The following is a 17,568-nucleotide window of genomic DNA, read 5'->3' on the forward strand; positions in this document are numbered from 1 at the left end:
ATTTTTACTAGAGAATTAAGTATGAAGTTTTACTCTATTCCATCTCGTTATATGACCTTTCTCATCGCTGGGATTGTTTTTCCCTCTTCCTTTGCCAATTTACACACCTTGGCAAGGTTTCTTCCCTGTGACTTGTGAGGATCTAAGGAACACATGGTGACTGTGGTGAATTGATACAAACTTTCTTGTTTCCTTATTCTTTTTTTGTTATGGATCGTCTCCATCCCTGAGATATGGCAACCACGTCCTTGCACGTAAATCTGGCTTTATTGGCCAAGAGGCTGTGATGGTCTTCTTGAGAACCACACCCCAATGGCTAAGTGGACTCGATTTGCATACCCAGAAAGGAGATCTTATCTCAGGAATGTAGAGGTGGAGGAACCAAAAAATATTCAGGAGAACAACTGCATCTGGAACAAGTCTAAAAAGATGCATACAGCAAATGACAGGACATTTTAATGTTGGCTTAGGCAAAACCCCTATAGGATTGTGTTACGGGCGGAGGACAGACCACAACAGGGAGGCCGCTCGAGGAGCTCGGATCCGGGTGGTTGCTGTGGCTCGAGTGGCAGCCAGATTCAGGGCTCACGCAGCTGTCCGTCGCCCATGAGTGAAAAGGGGGTATTTACAGGGGAAGAGTTTGTCTGTGATGCCACCCATGGGTTGCGGTGAGGGATTGTGACACCGCCACTGCTTTGTAGGTGGGCGCCCGGGGCTGATGGAGCGGGGCAGGAAAGTGGGATCCCCTCCACGGGAAGGGGAGGTGTAGTCCCGGGGCCCAGGGAACAGTGAGGGATCACAGGGAGCAGGAAACTCACAGTTCGGTTGTCGTGGTGCTGGATGAGCTGCTGATGATTTCGAGGGTCAATAAACACACAGAGTCCTTATTATAAACCAAGGCCGGATGCCGGGAGCCTCTAGAGGGATGTGCTGGATCCCACATGCAAATATACAGCCAGGGCCCATTTCTCCTGCACTTTCTGTCTGTCTCTCTTGTCTGGACTAGTCCGCTTGTAACGGCCTCCGAACCATATCCCCTCTCTCGGCATCGGCGGGCCACAACCCTGCACAAGTCTATCTCAGGTTCCCCGAGACCGGATCTCCGTCGCCTGTGGCCCTCACTGTCACTTAGTCAGCGTAGCTAGTCCAGTTGTCCGGGGCTCCAACCCCGACTACCACCCTCTCCAGGGAGCTCCAACTCCCTCCTGTCAGCTCTCCACTCCTCTCTCTTCCTCTCCCTGACACAGAATGCTCTGCTCCTCCACTTCACTGTCCTGTCTTGTTCCCTCCCATTGTCATGGGGGAGGGGTGGTGACTAGGCCTGATTGGCTGGTGTATACCTGTGTGGGGACTGTGTTGGTGCCAAAGAGGAGAATGGCCTGCATTTTGGTGGATTTGTGCAGGCTCTGTGACAACCTGGTTTTGCCAGGGCGTCACAATAGCAAGGAGGTGATAGGTCCTACGACCTACATGACAGGCAATAAAAATCCAAAAGAGAAATAATAGTTTCACAAAAACTCAGCAAATTAGATTTTCTATGAGATACCAGTCCTGAGTTTCTTTGTCACCAAGCTCGAGATACAGCTTCTCCCATCCTCCCTTTAGTATTTCTCCTGTTGTTGCCACACATAAGATATATATATATTGTGTTGAATTAAAAGGCAACTAGTAAAAGAGAGAAAAAGGATAAACAAAATGGATTCCACTACAGACATAGAGTGCAATGATAATTGGGATCCCTGTATAGAACGCAAACATTCCCAGAAGGATCCTTGATTGGTGCCCCATCCTCTTAGGCTATGTGCCCACGGGAACTTGTACCTGCGGCTATATCCGCAGGTACGGCCGCAGGTTTACCGCAGCTGCCCGCTGCTATCCGCAGCCATTTTTAGCTGTGGTAGTACAGCGGAATAGCTGCGGTAAACCTGTGGACTTTCATGCGATTTACCTGCGGACGTCCCGGCCTCTATCTCCATAGTGGAGGGCCGGGATTTCCGCAGGTAATTCTGCAGGAATATTTGACATGCAGTTATGTGTGGCTGCGGGACATCCGCAGCATATTCCGCAGCCGCACATTCCGCAGCGTAGACACAGACACTCCCCATGTCCCATAGGATAACATGGGGAGTGTCTGTACTTGCTGAAACCTGTGGATTTATCTGGAAAATCCAGATAAATCCGCAGGTTTTCCACGGCAAAATCTGCAGAAGCAAGCTCCCGTGGGCACATAGCCTTAATGACAAGTCAGAAGTTACAATAATATTAAAGGGAACCAGTCACCAGATTTGGCTCCTATAGGCTGCGACCATAACCAGTGAGCTCTTCTATACATCATTCTAGAATACTGTTGTAAGAGCCCAGGCCAATATGTAGAACGTAAAAATCACTTATTATACTCACCTAGGGGACAGTCCGGTCCAATCGGTGTCACTGCTCTCCAGTCCGGCTCCTCCCCTCTTCTGCGATGACTGTCCTCCTTCACAGCCCAGATCAAAGTGCGCTTGCGCAGGAGCACAATGCCAGCCTGTGTGGATGACGTAGGACATGTCATCCACACAGGCTGGCATTGTGCTCCTGCGCAAGCGCGCTGGTCCGGAAAGCAGCGACACCCATTAGACCAGACCGCCCCCTAGGTGAGTATATACAGCATTTTAGAATACTGTATGTAAAAAGCTCACTGGTGGTGGACGCAGCTTATAGGGGCCAAATTTGGTGACAGGTTCCCTTTAAGCACACTGCTTATGTTCCGGCACTGATTTGTTCTCATTGTTAGGCTTCATCCACACATTCGTATGACATGTTCTAGTACTGTCCATTTTTTCCCTTGAACAGTACACTGACCCATGGACTGTAACAGAGCCATATACATATCAGTTTTGGGCCGGGGTCAGACTATCATATAAAAAATCAGCTAAAAAACTCAAGACAATTTGCATCCAATTTTCATCTGTGTGTCCAATTTTTACATCAGAGCGACCTCTGTGTGATCTGTGTCTGTTTGACGCCCCTGGACTATCAGGTCGTCACTGGGTACTGCACGCTCTTTCCCCTTAGTGCAGTATTCAAATCCCTCATGGTTCTGGGTCCCCATCTTACAGTGCTGCCTCCAACAGCAAATCAAATCCTATGAACACCCGGTACTACACCCACCAGACACACCAGTGGGCGGCTTAAGCGGAATAAGGTCGCCCACCTAGGGGTCAGGACAGGAAGGGAAGGTGAGGAGTGTCAGAACAGTGAACAGAGGGAGAGTGTAGAGAGTGGAGTAGTATGGTGGAGGAAGCAGGGAGCGGTGGCTGCCAAGAGTAGCTGTCTAGGTTGCAGACGGTGATCTGGACCAAGAGGAGTCAGACCCCCAATTGCAGGGGATTGAGGCAAGGTGCCTGGACCTGTTAAAGAGAACGGTTAGCAGCCTGGTCCTATCACTGGTCCAGGACTGAAGGTACGGCGGGGTACACGGACCCTAGGTCGGGGAGAAGCTTCAGGCATCCCGGCAATTAACCTGTAATACCGACAAAAAAAGCCCCTATTATTATAAATATATAAATTTAATCAATACACCACATCAAAAAAGTGCAAAATTGAGATTAAAATACATTAATGCATATATTATGGTTGGTGGAGGGTTTTCGGGCTTTTCCCTGTACTCCCCCTTCCTACCCGTGGGGGTCGGCACCCTATGACGTCATGCTAAGGTGCCCCCACTCTGCGTCGACTGGCCCTGTTGAGACCCTATACTTCACACTAATTTGTGCTGCTATTCTGAATGAGGGGCTCTTTCAGGTTGAAGTGATTCCCATTCATGCCTCAATAATGAGATATTGTTGATCTATCTCTGGTCAACAATATCTCTAGTTCGTAAATTCCAGTGTTCACAACAATTCTGGAAACAATTAGTTTTTAAACCAGGGTCTGGGACACAGTCCAGGGTTCATGCATCAATTCCACAATATTATCAACAAAATGGATGGATCGACAAAAATAGCCCGTCCTTATCATTGCCCGACGCGTTTCCCCTCCAGGACTTGAAATCAAAGGAGGTTCTTCAGGGGCTTGTCAAGATTGGAATGACACAGATGGTAAATAAGTATCCCACTTGTCAAGAAATACATCTATCCTTAAATGAGGAATCCTCTTATTGTTGCAGACAGGGTTGCATAGATGAAATAAGATATCTGTCTATGAGCCACCACTGGATAGGCGCTTGTTTGCGCTAATCACCCACAGGATATATTTTCCCCTCCAATATGGAGTTGTTAGTAATGTTGGGTGAAACGGCAACAAATATGCTGGATGTTTAGCTGGGAGTGCCAGTAGTGCCCGGCAATTAACCTTTGGAGAGTGGAGCCTTTATGGACTGTTCCCACTAGCTCCAGAATCAGGGCACTAGCGCAACGAGAGCGATAGGGCCTTCCATAAAAGCAGCCCACTAAAATCCCAAGCGTGAGCCCTGAGAGCAGGCTCCCACACTTAGCCACAGTGGGGAGCGAGGCTCGGCAAGTTTGAGACTACCGGACCACCACGGTGAATCTAAACTTTGTGCCAGGAGGCAGGTCACGGATCACCAGGCAGCACTGCAGGGGACGGGACCCAGACAAGCTCCCCTTGAGAGGCAGCGGCACCCAGAGACTTGGTTTACCCGGTTGTCAGCGTCTGCTTACTGGCTGAGTGAGTACATGAGTAATATCCTCGTCACGGAACCCAGTATCATCTTCCAGAGCCCCGGGGCGTACCCCTACCTGTGGAGGGTAACGACACCTTGCTGCTCCATTCCATCACCCCGGGTACTCCCAATGGCAGCGGTGGTACTCCCAATTACCGCACACCACAGGTGGCGTCACGAACTATAATTCCCCTGCAAATATCCCCTTTTACTTTAGAGTGTGGCCCCTAAGCCCCTGGGCCCGGAGACCCTCGAGCCACAAACAGACACTGCCCACGGATCCGAGCGGTTCGATCCGCTGCTGGGGCAGCACATCTGCATCCGTTTTCATCCATTTTACTGATCAAATACAGTTTCCTAGGTTAATAATTTAAATGTATCCGTAAAAATCGGATGCCACACAGACGTTTTGTTGGATCTGATTTTGTTTTTTTACTCACCCACAAACTTAAATGGCCAAGACTAGGTCATAATCGGTCATCTGAAAAGCCCTATTAAATTATATGGGTGAGTGTTTGTTCCTTTGGTATCTGCTAATAAATCGCAGAGAACATGGCTGCACGATTGTCTGCATGAACAATTAAACGGAATCTGTCAGCAGGTTTTTGCTATCTCATCTGACAGCAACATAATGTAGGCAAAGACATCCTGAATCCAATGATGTATCACTTAGATTACTGATTCCAGCCGTTCTGACACAATCACAATTTTTAGATTTGACCATCTAGCGGAGCTGAGTGTCCTACCATGTCTTACATAGCAAAAACCTGCTGACAGATTTCCTTTAAAAGCAGATCCGTGTCTTCCATCAAGAAGACTCAGAGCATAACGTATTCTCAGCTTTTTTGAAGATCAGACTTGATGATTAAAGTCTATGGGGATCCGTAGGACATGGATGTCACGGCTGTCTCTCTGCATTTAGAAACTTGTTATAGGATCTGGGCCAGAGTCTCTCTTTGCCATCTGAGATTCCTCACATTAAGCGTAATTTCCTTTCCTTTGGTGTTGAAAGGGTTAATGTGAGTTTTACTTTCCAGCAGCTTCTGACTCGTGAGTCCTGTCCTCAGGTGCTTCCGGTTGGTGACCACTCTCTTTCCCTATATATGGTCACATCTCCCAGTAGAGGGTACCGGTTATTCTCATTCCTTCTGAAGTTAGGCCTCGAGATAGAATGAGCTGCTGGAGCCATTGTTGTGTGTAGGCTGCAGTCCTGGCATCTGACTGGAGCTGTATAATCATGCTTTATCCTTTTGTTTTCCCCCTGTCTGTCATACCGTCTCTTCTTGTTGTAAGTATTAGTATAGCAGTGGGACAAGCGATGGTCACCTGCCAGCTCACTAGCCAGGGTTATTATAGGTTCTCTTAGGGCTTCAGGTATCCTGCTTGGCGACAGGTGTGGAAGATGTATAGGGACTGGCTAGGAATGCAAGGTGCAGATGTAGATGAATGCAGGAGGTATCCCATCTTCCCCTTAACTAGCACAAGGGCCCACCATTGTTAAAGTGTCCCAGGTGTACCCCTTGTTTGTTATGGTGAAACCCCTGTTTGTTGTGTGTATTTCCTCACACCGGACCTTCCCAAGTCCGTGAATGACAATGGATGAAACTAAGAAGAATTCAATCCTAGTTTCATCTGTTTTTAACTGATACATTATTAAAGTGAGCCTGTCATGTCAAACACACTATTAATATGGGGTTAATCTCCAGGTTCTAAAGCAGTGTGGCTGCCACAATGAGAGCCCCATGGCCAAGAGGAAAATACCTTTATTCCTACTGGCAGCCTCCTGATTTTAGCCAGCATGTTTATCTGTTAGAATGAAACTGTGGCACCCCTGGGGCTTCAGGCACCACAGGGTATAGCATCTCCATTAAGGTGTGGTACTTATCTCAGGTCTAAGGAAGGTCAGTACCAGTTCCACCAACATACACATACAAAAACAGTGGGTTGCCCTCCCCAATAGGGACCGGGCCAGGTCACAGAAGGGGGTCACCACAGCGGTTGGGTTTAGAGGACGCCACTGCACTTAGGAACCACAGCCCCTGCCTCTGCATCTCATTTGCCGGCACCGGTGCCCAGTGCTGTGGCGCCTGCGGGTACTGCCACCACCCCCGTCCGTCCTCTATCATACTCCCCGAAGTAACCCCGCTCTGCCTATGGGTAACGACACCATCCCAGCTGCGACCTTCACCATCAGCCCCGGATAGCAGCACCTGCAGCGGCGGCCCATCCCTGGCCGCAGACCACAGGTGGCGTCACGATCTAAAAAGACTTTCCTAACCGTCACTACCACCACCATCCACCATCCTTCCTCCAGTCCACTGCCTTCCCTCCCTTCTGTACGCCTCGGGGTCACGAAACCAGGCCAGGCCAACCCGTGACAACGCAGAGGATCTGCACTCCCTGGCCCGGGTGAAAACCCCTCGACCGCAGGGTGTTACAGAACAGTCAAAGTCCAGACCTAAATCCCATTGAGAATCTATGACAAGAATTAAAAATTGCTGTTCACAGACGTCTCCATCCAATCTCTCTGAGCGAGAGCTTGTAGGCAAAGAAGAACAGGCAAAATCTCAGCTTCTAGATGTGCAAAGCTGGTAGAGACATCTCCCAAAAGACTTGCAGCAGTATCTGTAGCCAAAGGTGATCCTACAAAATATTGACTGTAAAAAAAAAATATGGAAACATTCATGGGTATGAATACTCTTTCAAGAGTATTGTTGTGGTTTTTCTCTAGGATTGCTGATAAGCCTACTTTGCTCATTAATTACTTTTCTTTTGTATTTTAGATTTATCGCTTCTTTTGTATCTTACCCAGTTTTGTTTCTCTTCGGCAGGACGCGGAGTCTCTGGACGAATCTCTGAAGGTTTCGTGGACATCCCGGGACTGGTTGAGATTTGCTCCTCTCTGGATGGTTGTGATTGTAATTGCTGCGGCTGGAATAACATGGTTCCTTTTGGGTAGTTATATCTGTCATCTAGATTACATTCTACAGGAAAATACACTCATTTGTTATATTATTGTGCCATTATTGCACGTCAAGCTATTTTAGCGCATTCTTCCACATCTCAACCTGTCAGTTCAGACTCCACAAATTACTGAAAAACTGACAACTTTTCTCAGTATTCTAATTAATGTTTTATATAACTACTATTTCACTTTTTTATTAAGGGACATAAGAGTTTCTGTCATAGTAAAAATTACCACTGTGTCTGTATCAAATTTCTAGATAGATTTCTACCCAACAATAAGCCTTTAATTATTTATTTAAATGAATGTCCTTTTGGCCTTCATCAGTCAGTTATGTGTGTGTATGTACAGTGCCTTGTGAAAGTATTCGGCCCCATTGAATTTTTCAACCTTTTCCCACATTTCAGGCTTCAAACATAAAGATAAAAATGTTAATGTTATGGTGAAAAATCAACAACAAGTTAGACATAATTGTGAAGTTGAATGAAATTTATTGCTTATTTTAAACTTTTTTAAAAAATAAATAACTGAAAATTGTGTCGTGCAATATTATTCATCCCCTTTACTTTCAGTGCAGCAAACTCACTCCAGACGTTCATTGAGGATCTCTGAATGATCCAATGTTGTCCTAAATGACTGATGATGATAAATATAAGCCCCTGTGTGTAATCTAGTCTCCGTATAAATGCACCTGCTCTGTGATAGTCTCCGTGCTCTGTATAAAGCACAGAGAGCATCACGAAGACCAAGGAACACAACAGGCAGGTCCGTGATACTGTTGTGGAGAGAAGTTTAAAGCCGGATTTGGTTACAAAAAGATTTTAAAAACTTTAAACATCCCAAGGAGCACTGTGCAAGCAATCATATTGAAATGGAAGGAGTATCATACCACTGCAAATCTACCAAGACCCGGCCATTCATCCAAACTCTCATCTCAAACAAGGAAAAGACTGATCAGAGATGCAGCCAAGAGGTCCATGATCACTCTGGATGAACTGCAGAGATCTACAGTTGAGGTGGGAGAGTCTGTCCATAGGACAACAATCAGTCGTACACTGCACAAATCTGGCCTTTGTGGAAGAGTGGCAAGAAGAAAGCCATTTCTCAAAGATATCCATAAAAAGAGGGTGCTGGGGTCACATGAAACCAAAATCAAACTATTTGGGCACAATGCCAAACGATATGTTTGGCGTAAAAGCAACACAGCTCATCACCCTGAACACACCATCCCCACTGTCAAACATGGTGGTGGCAGCATCATGGTTTGGGCCTGCTTTGCTTCAGCAGAGACAGGGAAGATGGTTAAAATTGATGGATGGAGCCAAATACAGGACCATTCTTAAAGAAAACCTGTTGGAGTCTGCAAAAGACCTGAGATTTGTCTTCCAACAAGACAATGATCCTAAACAAAGCAAAATCTACAATGGAATGGTTCACAAATAAACGTATCCAGGTGTTAGAATGGCCAATTCAAAGTCCAGACCTGAATCCAATGGAGAATCTGTGGAAATGAAAACTGCTGTTCACAAACGCTCTCCATCCAACCTCACTCAGCTCCAGCTCTTTACAAAGGAAGAATGGGCAAGAATTTCAGTCTCTTGATGTGCAAAACTGATAGACACATACCCCAAGAGACTTGCAGCTGTAATTGCAGCAAAAGGTGGAGCTACAAAGTATTAACTTAAAGAGGCCGAATAATATTGCACGCCCCAATTTTCAGTTGTTTATTTTTTAAAACAGTTTAAAATAAGCAATAAATTTCGTTCAACTTCACAAAAGCCTGAAATGTGGGAAAAGGTTGAAAAGTTCAAGGGAGCCAAACACTTTCACAAGGCACTGTATATATATACACATATATATATATACTAGAAGGTGGCCCGATTCTACGCATCGGGTATTCTAGAATTTACGTATTGTGTAGTTCATGTATGATTTTTGTTATATATATGTGCGGTATGTGCGTATATTTGTGTGTGCAGCGTTGTCTGTGTGTGGGTGTCTGTGTAGGGCAGTTGTTTGTGGTTTCCAGTGTGTGTGTGTGGTGTGTTGTGCAGTGCGCGCGCGCGCGTGTGTGTGTGTGTTGGGGGGAGGTGTGCACTCTCCATCGTGCTCCATCCCCTATGCTGCGCACCCCTCATCGTGCTACATCTCCCATCCTGCGCACTCCCAAACGTGCTCCATCCGCCATGCTGCGCACTCCCAAACGTGCTCCATCCGCCATGCTGCGCACTCCCCATCGTGCTCCATTCCCCATGCTGCGCACTCCCCATCGTGCTCCATCCGCCACGCTGCGCACTCCCCATCGTGCTCCATCTCCCATGCTGCGCACTCCTAAACGTGCTCCATCCGCCATGCTGCGCACTCCCAAATGTGCTCCATCCACCATGCTGCGCACTCCCAAACGTGCTCCATCCGCCATACTCCACACTCCCCATCGTGCTCCATGCCCCATGCAGCGCACTCCCCATCGTGCTCTATCCCCTATGCTGCGCACCCCCCATCGTGCTCCATCATCTATGCTGCGCACTCCCAAACGTGCTCCATCCGCCATGCCGCGCACTCCCAAACGTGCTCCATCCGCCATGCTGCGCACTCCTAAACGTGCTCCATCCGCCATGCTGGGCACTCCTCATCGTGCTCCATCCCCCATGCAGTGCACTCCCTATCGTGCTCCATCCCCTATGCTGCGCACCCCCCATCGTGCTCCATCTCCCATGCTGCGCACTCTCAAACGTGCTCCATCCGCCATGCTGCACACTCCCAAACGTGGTCCATCCGCCATGCTGCGCACTCCCAAACATGCTCCATCCGCCATACTCCGCACTCGCCATCGTGCTGCATCCGCCATGCTGCGCACTCCCAAACGTGCTCCATCCGCCATGCTGCGCACTCCCAAACGTGCTCCATCCGCCATGCTGCGCACTGCCAAACGTGCTCCATCCGCCATGCTGCGCACTGCCAAACGTACTCCATCCGCCATGCTGCGCACTGCCAAACGTGCTCCATCCGCCATGCTGCGCATTACCAAACGTGCTCCATCCGCCATGCTGCGCCAGCATCAGCCTCTCTATCCGCATCATCAGCCTCTCTGCCCGCAGCATCAGCCTCTCTCCTCCCAGCATCAGCGTCTCTGTCCCTAGCATCAGGCTCTCTCCTTCCAGCCTCCCTCAGCATCAGCCTCCCTTTCCCAGCCTTCCCAAGGATCAGCCTCTCTCCTCCCAGCCTCCTTCCTCCCAGCCTCCCTCTCCCAGCCTCCCTCAGCATCAGCCTTCCTGTCCCAGTCTCTCCCAGCATCAGCCTCCCCAAGCATCAGCCTCCACCAGCATCAGCCTCTGTTCTTCCAGCCTCCTCCAGCATCAGCTTCCCTAAGCATCAGCCTCCCTCGTCCCAGCCTCCCTCAGCATCAGCCTCTCTCCTTCCAGCCTCCCTCAGCATCAGCCTCCTCTCCCCAGCCTTCCCTAGGATCAGCCTCTCTCCTCCCAGCCTCCTTCTTCCCAGCTTTCCCATCCCAGCCTCCTTCAGCATCAGCATTTCCCTCTTCCCCATGATCAGCCTCTCTGCTCCCAGCCTCCTCCAGCACGCCCTGCTCCTCTGCCGACACTCACACACCCGATCGCATGCACTCACACACACACCCGATGGCATGCACTCACACACACACCCGATCGCATCCACTCACACACACACCCGATCGCATCCACTCACACACACACCCGATCGCATCCACTCACACACACACCCGATCGCATCCACTCACACACACACCCGATCGCATCCACTCACACACACACCCGATCGCATCCACTCACACACACACCCGATCGCATCCACTCACACACACCCGATCGCATACACTCACACACACTCGATCGCATCCACTCACACACACAGACACTGACGATATCGCACTTACGCGCTCATACTCACAACATCCGGGGATATCACATGCTTCTGGCCATGTGATCCTCCGTCAGGTCCTGGAAGATCACAACAGCACATTTTCGCCGCCGAGAAGCAAGCGATATCCCAGGATGTCGTGAGTATGTGGATGCGATGTGAGGTGTGTGTGAGGTGTGTATGAGAGTGAGTGTGAGTGTGATCTGATGTGTGTGTATGTTTGTGTGTGTGCGTGTGGACCTTCCGGCGCAGCAGGACCTTGATGGGCTTGTAACCATGGTTACCTTGCTCGCATGGTTACCAACGTATCCACACCACTCCCACCACTGCCGTGGGAGCGGGGGCCGGGGGAGGGGGAGGGAGTACAGTACTCACCTCCGTGACAGCGCTTGTAACCATGCGAGTATCCACGCCACCCCTTTGGGAGCGGGGGCCGGGGGGGGGGGGGGGGGGGTTGGGGGGGGATAGGGAGTACCGTACTCACCTCCGTGACAGCCGTGTCAGTTAGAGAAATGCGCGGGGAGAGGGAGGGGGTGGGGCCAGAGCTAACGTGCATTGCGTGAGGGGGGCGGGGCGTGGCGTGGCTGAATTGCCAATGCCTGCAGGGTGCCGGGGCGAGAGGCCAATCTGTGGGTGGGGCGGAGCCTGGGCGAGCGGCTGGCCAATCCGTGTGGGGGCGCAGCCTGGGTGAGCGGCCAATCCGTGTGGGGGGGCGGGGCCATGGCGAGCCCAGCGGCCAATCAGCTTTGTGTCACCGTAAGGACACAATTTTGGAGCATGACAGACAGACAGACAGACAGATAGACAGACAGACAGACAGACAGACAGACAGAATAAGGCAATTATATATATAGATATATATATATATATATATATATATACACATGTATGTATGTATATGTATGTATGTATGTATGTATGTATGTATATATATACACATACATATAGACATACATACAAGTCAAGTGCAGCTCAATAAATTAGAGTGCCTTCTGGACACCTGTAAAGTCAGCACTCCTCCCCATGATTGTGTAGCCTACTGAAACAGACTAAGGGATCATTTGAAACGCTCAGGAAGCCTTTGCAGGTTTTTTGTGGTAATTATTCTAATTTTCTGAGATAATGACTTTTGGGTTTTCATTGGCTGTAAGCCATAATCAATCATCAATATTAACAGAAATAACCACTTGAAATAGATCCCTCTGTGTGTAATGACTCTATATAATATATAGGAATAGATCCCTCTGTGTGTAATGACTCTATATAATATATAGGAATAGATCCCTCTGTGTGTAATGAATCTATATAATATATAGGAATAGATCCCTCTGTGTGTAATGACGTTATATAATATATAGGAATAGATCCCTTTGTGTGTAATGAATCTATATAATATATAGGAATAGATCCCTCTGTGTGTAATGAATCTATATAATATATAGGAATAGATCACTCTGTGTGTAATGAATCTATATAATATATAGGAATAGATCCCTCTGTGTGTAATGACGCTATATAATATATAGGAATAGATCCCTCTGTGTGTAATGACGCTATATAATATATAGGAATAGATCCCTCTGTGTGTAATGAATCTATATAATATATAGAAATGGATCCCTCTGTGTGTAATGAATCTATATAATGTATAGGAATAGATCCCTCTGTGTGTAATGAATCTATATAATATATAGGAATAGATCCCTCTGTGTGTAATGAATCTATATAATATATAGAAATAGATCCCTCTGTGTGTAATGAATCTATATAATGTATAGGAATAGATCCCTCTGTGTGTAATGAATCTATATAATATATAGGAATAGATCCCTCTGTGTGTAATGAATCTATATAATATATAGGAATAGATCCCTCTGTGTGTAATGACGCTATATAATATATAGGAATAGATCCCTCTGTGTGTAATGAATCTATATAATATATAGGAATAGATCTCTCTGTGTGTAATGACGCTATATAATATATAGGAATAGATCCCTCTGTGTGTAATGAATCTATATAATATATAGGAATAGATCCCTCTGTGTGTAATGAATTTATATAATATATAGGAATAGATCCCTCTGTGTGTAATGAATCTATATAATATATAGGAATAGATCCCTCTGTGTGTAATGACACTATATAATATATAGGAATAGATCCCTCTGTGTGTAATGAATCTATATAATATATAGGAATGGATCCCTTTGTGTGTAATGACGCTATATAATATATAGGAATAGATCCCTCTGTGTGTAATGAATCTATATAATATATAGGAATAGATCTCTCTGTGTGTAATGACTCTATATAATATATAGGAATAGATCCCTCTGTGTGTAATGACTCTATATAATATATAGGAATAGATCCCTCTGTGTGTAATGAATCTATATAATATATAGGAATAGATCCCTCTGTGTGTAATGACTCTATATAATATATAGGAATAGATCCCTCTGTGTGTAATGAATCTATATAATATATAGGAATAGATCCCTCTGTGTGTAATGACTCTATATAATATATAGGAATAGATCCCTTTGTGTGTAATGACTCTATATAATATATAGGAATAGATCCCTCTGTGTGTAATGACTCTATATAATATATAGGAATAGATCCCTCTGTGTGTAATGACTCTATATAATATATAGGAATAGATCCCTCTGTGTGTAACGACTCTTTATAATATATAGGAATAGATCCCTCTGTGTGTAATGACTCTATATAATATATAGGAATAGATTCCTCTGTGTGTAATAACTCTATAAAATATATAAGAATAGATCCCTCTGTGTGTAATGACTCTTTATAATATATAGGAATAGATCCCTCTGTGTGTAATGACGCTATATAATATATAGGAATAGAACCCTCTGTGTGTAATGACGCTATATAATATATAGGAATAGATCCCTCTGTGTGTAATGAATCTATATAATATATAGGAATAGATCCCTCTGTGTGTAATGACTCTATATAATATATAGGAATAGATCCCTCTGTGTGTAATGACTATATAATATATAGGAATAGATCCCTCTGTGTGTAATGACTCTATATTATATATGCGTTTCCTTTTTGTATTGAATTAGTGAAATAAATTAACTTTTTGATAATATTTTAATTTACTGAGATGCACCTGTATGTATATATTACTTTTCTGTACGGAGGGCCACAAAACAACAATTATGCTTATTCTTGCAAAAACTCACAATAGACAATGTCACACATTGGAGGCAACTGTTATAAGGATACTTTGGGATATCTTCCCAATTTATACCTGTGACATCAGGTGCTCGTTAAAGGGGTTGTGCACTACTTTTACTTGATGGCCTATCCTTAGGATAAGCCATCAATGTCTGAATGGCTGGAGTCCGACACCCGGCACCCCTACGAACAAGCAGTTCTCGGGCAGTTGGAAATGCTCAGTTCTGAAGCTGTCCGCCAACTGATAGCGGATGTGGCTGGGTACTGAACGTCAACCTCCCATTCAAATCAATAGGAGGCGGATGTGCAGTACCCAGCCACGGCCACTATCAGAAGATGGGGCAGCTCCGGAACTGAGCATTACTGGCCAGCTGCTGCTGCCACCAGTATCAAAACCAGCAGATCGGTGGGGTTGCCTGGTGTCAGACCCCGGCCGATCAGTCATTGATGATCTATCTTAAGGGTAAGCCATCAATGTAAAAGTAGTGGACATCCTCTTATGTCAAACTAACATATCTCTGCAACTTCAAGCTCCATAAAGATCTGTGATGGTGTCAGCTTGGATCATTAGATCTACAGTAGGGTCCATATATGTTCCACACAGTTTATGTGCCATGTGAAATGTTATTTACGTTGTGGATTTCATGTTGTGCATTGAGCTGATTGGGTAAGTCGAAATTCCCAACAAACTCCATTTGTTACTGATTTTTCTGAAACAAAATTCACAACTCGTAAAAAAAATAGTGTAGTCACTTTCCCTGGTGCATCAGTAGATTGCTGACAGTCTCTGTATAATCAGTTATGATGTGTTTTCCTATACAATGTTATAGGAAGGTGATGGCCCCAGACCCCACAGGCGCCGCACTCCTTCGCCAAGGTGACTCTGTGTGCAGATGTGACTTTGGGATGGGTGCATGAAACTTATTGGTGTCCATCACCCCGCTGGCAGCAATTGTAGACAGTTAGTAACACACCCAACACCAGAGCTCGCTTAGCCAACCAGAACAGTCCACTTTTTTTCTTCACACTGTTATTATAGACATGACCTTGCTTTCCTTGCTTTCAGCGTGGGGTACTGCTCCACGACCTCTTGCCCTATGCTATCTTGGATCTAATCCTCAGGCTCCGGGGTCTGTGTCTCCTTCCCCCTGACTCCGTTCCCCTTCGTCCAATTCTGTGCCCTGGCAGCTCTCTACTAGAAGACTCTCTAAGCCCGCGGGGGTGAGCTGTAGGCTCCGGACCTCTTGAGATTACCTCCTTGACTGACTATGTCTTCTCTCACTTGAACGCTTTTCTTCTCTGCCTCCTCTCGAGACATCCCAACTGTCCTCGTTCCCTCACCTGTCACTTCCCCTTTAATCCTATCTCTTCCATTCTGCTGCTATCTCAGCCCAACCACTGGGTGGAGCCTTTGGTAATGTGTCGCCCAGGGAATGGGGTACTCGGTCCCGGGCAGTGTATCACTGGGGAATGTCACTTTGCTGGCCATTGCCCGGTCCCATGCCCTGGGTGCTTTTTTTAATGGAGAGTAGTTACAGGGGAGATAAGAGTCATTTGTGTGACGCCACCTGCGTGTTGTAGTTAATGTTGTGGAACCGCCGCTGCTAAAGTGGGTACTCCCAGGGCTGGTGGTAATGGCAGATGTGGTGGTAGGTCCTCCGCAGGTAGGGCTAAGCCTGGGAGGTATGTGATGTAGTAATAATGGAGGCCACACAAGGGTTGTAATTAACAGTTTCTACTCACTCCGGACCCTTGGATGGCTGGTTCATGTCCCTGTATTTCCAGTGCCAGTTGATTACTCAGTTGCTCTGTCCCCAGCACTCTCAGTGTGGTTGGGACCCCAAAGCCTGTAACTTTGGGGGTCTCCCAGCTGTGATATAGCGGTCTGTCTGTTCGGCTAGCAGTGTGGATTCTGTGAGGAGGTATGTGTCCGAAACCCCGATCCTTGCTTTACTGCTGATACTCACGGATCGGTAGGTCAGTGAGGTCTGTGAAGGTCCTTCACCGTGCAGGTAATTGCCAGGCTGTCTGAAACTGTCGCCTGACCTAGGGCCCTGTGCCCCGTGCGTGCCCAGGTTCCAGTGGTGCTCCCTCGTACTGTCCCTGGTGACCTCACTCCGTTCCAGAGGTACTCTTTGGCCCTATTCTGGCAACCTCACTCCTGTGCCCCATTACATGACCCAGCTCTCAGGTACGTCTGCACACTTCACTGTGCACTCCTGTTCTGCCTTTTCCTCCCACTACGCTGTCTAGTTCCCTGATCAGGCTATGCCCTCTAGGTGGCCCTTCCCTTGTCGGACTAGGCAGTGCCCACTAGTGTGGAGTGGTAACTAGGATTTTAGTGTGCCACCCCCGTGCCAGCAGCCGGTCGCTGCTCGGACCTGGATCTTCAGGTGTGGTGGCTCGAGGGTCTCTGGACCCGGGGGTCTCGCGGACACGCCAAATAAAAGGGGGAAGACGTAGATGTATGGGCTCGGCCGTAAGAAGTTCGTGATGCCACCCACGGTGTGTGGTGAGGTGGGACACCACCGCTGCTGTTACGGGGCATCCAGGGGAGATGTTGTGCAGCAAGTTGTTAACCCCTCCGTGGGCAGCAATGGTGGCCTCGGGACCCAGTGGCTCTGGTGCAGGGGGAGATGATGACCGCAGGGGGTACAGGTGTACTCACTGACAGTAAACACACGAATCTCTTGTAAACCAAGGTTATGGTGGCCGGTGCCGCGGCCGGTTGCGCTCTGGTCCCCCACCCGGCTGGTGGTCTCTATCCTTTTCCTACACCTTTTTGTGTGAATTAGACTTCCTAGCTTGAAACTCAGGAGTCCGCTCC

The 17,568-nt window shown here is 47.3% G+C and overlaps 1 protein-coding gene across 1 annotated transcript in view; it reads left to right on the forward strand.

Annotated features, from left to right (window-relative positions):
• TMPRSS6 (transmembrane serine protease 6) overlaps positions 1-17,568 on the forward strand; it is a 174,147-nt gene that overhangs the window by 6,681 nt on the left and 149,898 nt on the right. Inside the window, exon 2 of the mRNA XM_075322083.1 lies at positions 7,447-7,618. Within this exon, the coding sequence (XP_075178198.1) occupies positions 7,447-7,618 (172 nt within the window). The remainder of the gene's footprint in view (positions 1-7,446; positions 7,619-17,568) is intronic.

The sequence above is a fragment of the Anomaloglossus baeobatrachus genome, chromosome 8 (assembly GCF_048569485.1).
Source record: "Anomaloglossus baeobatrachus isolate aAnoBae1 chromosome 8, aAnoBae1.hap1, whole genome shotgun sequence".
Lineage (NCBI taxonomy): Eukaryota > Metazoa > Chordata > Amphibia > Anura > Aromobatidae > Anomaloglossus > Anomaloglossus baeobatrachus.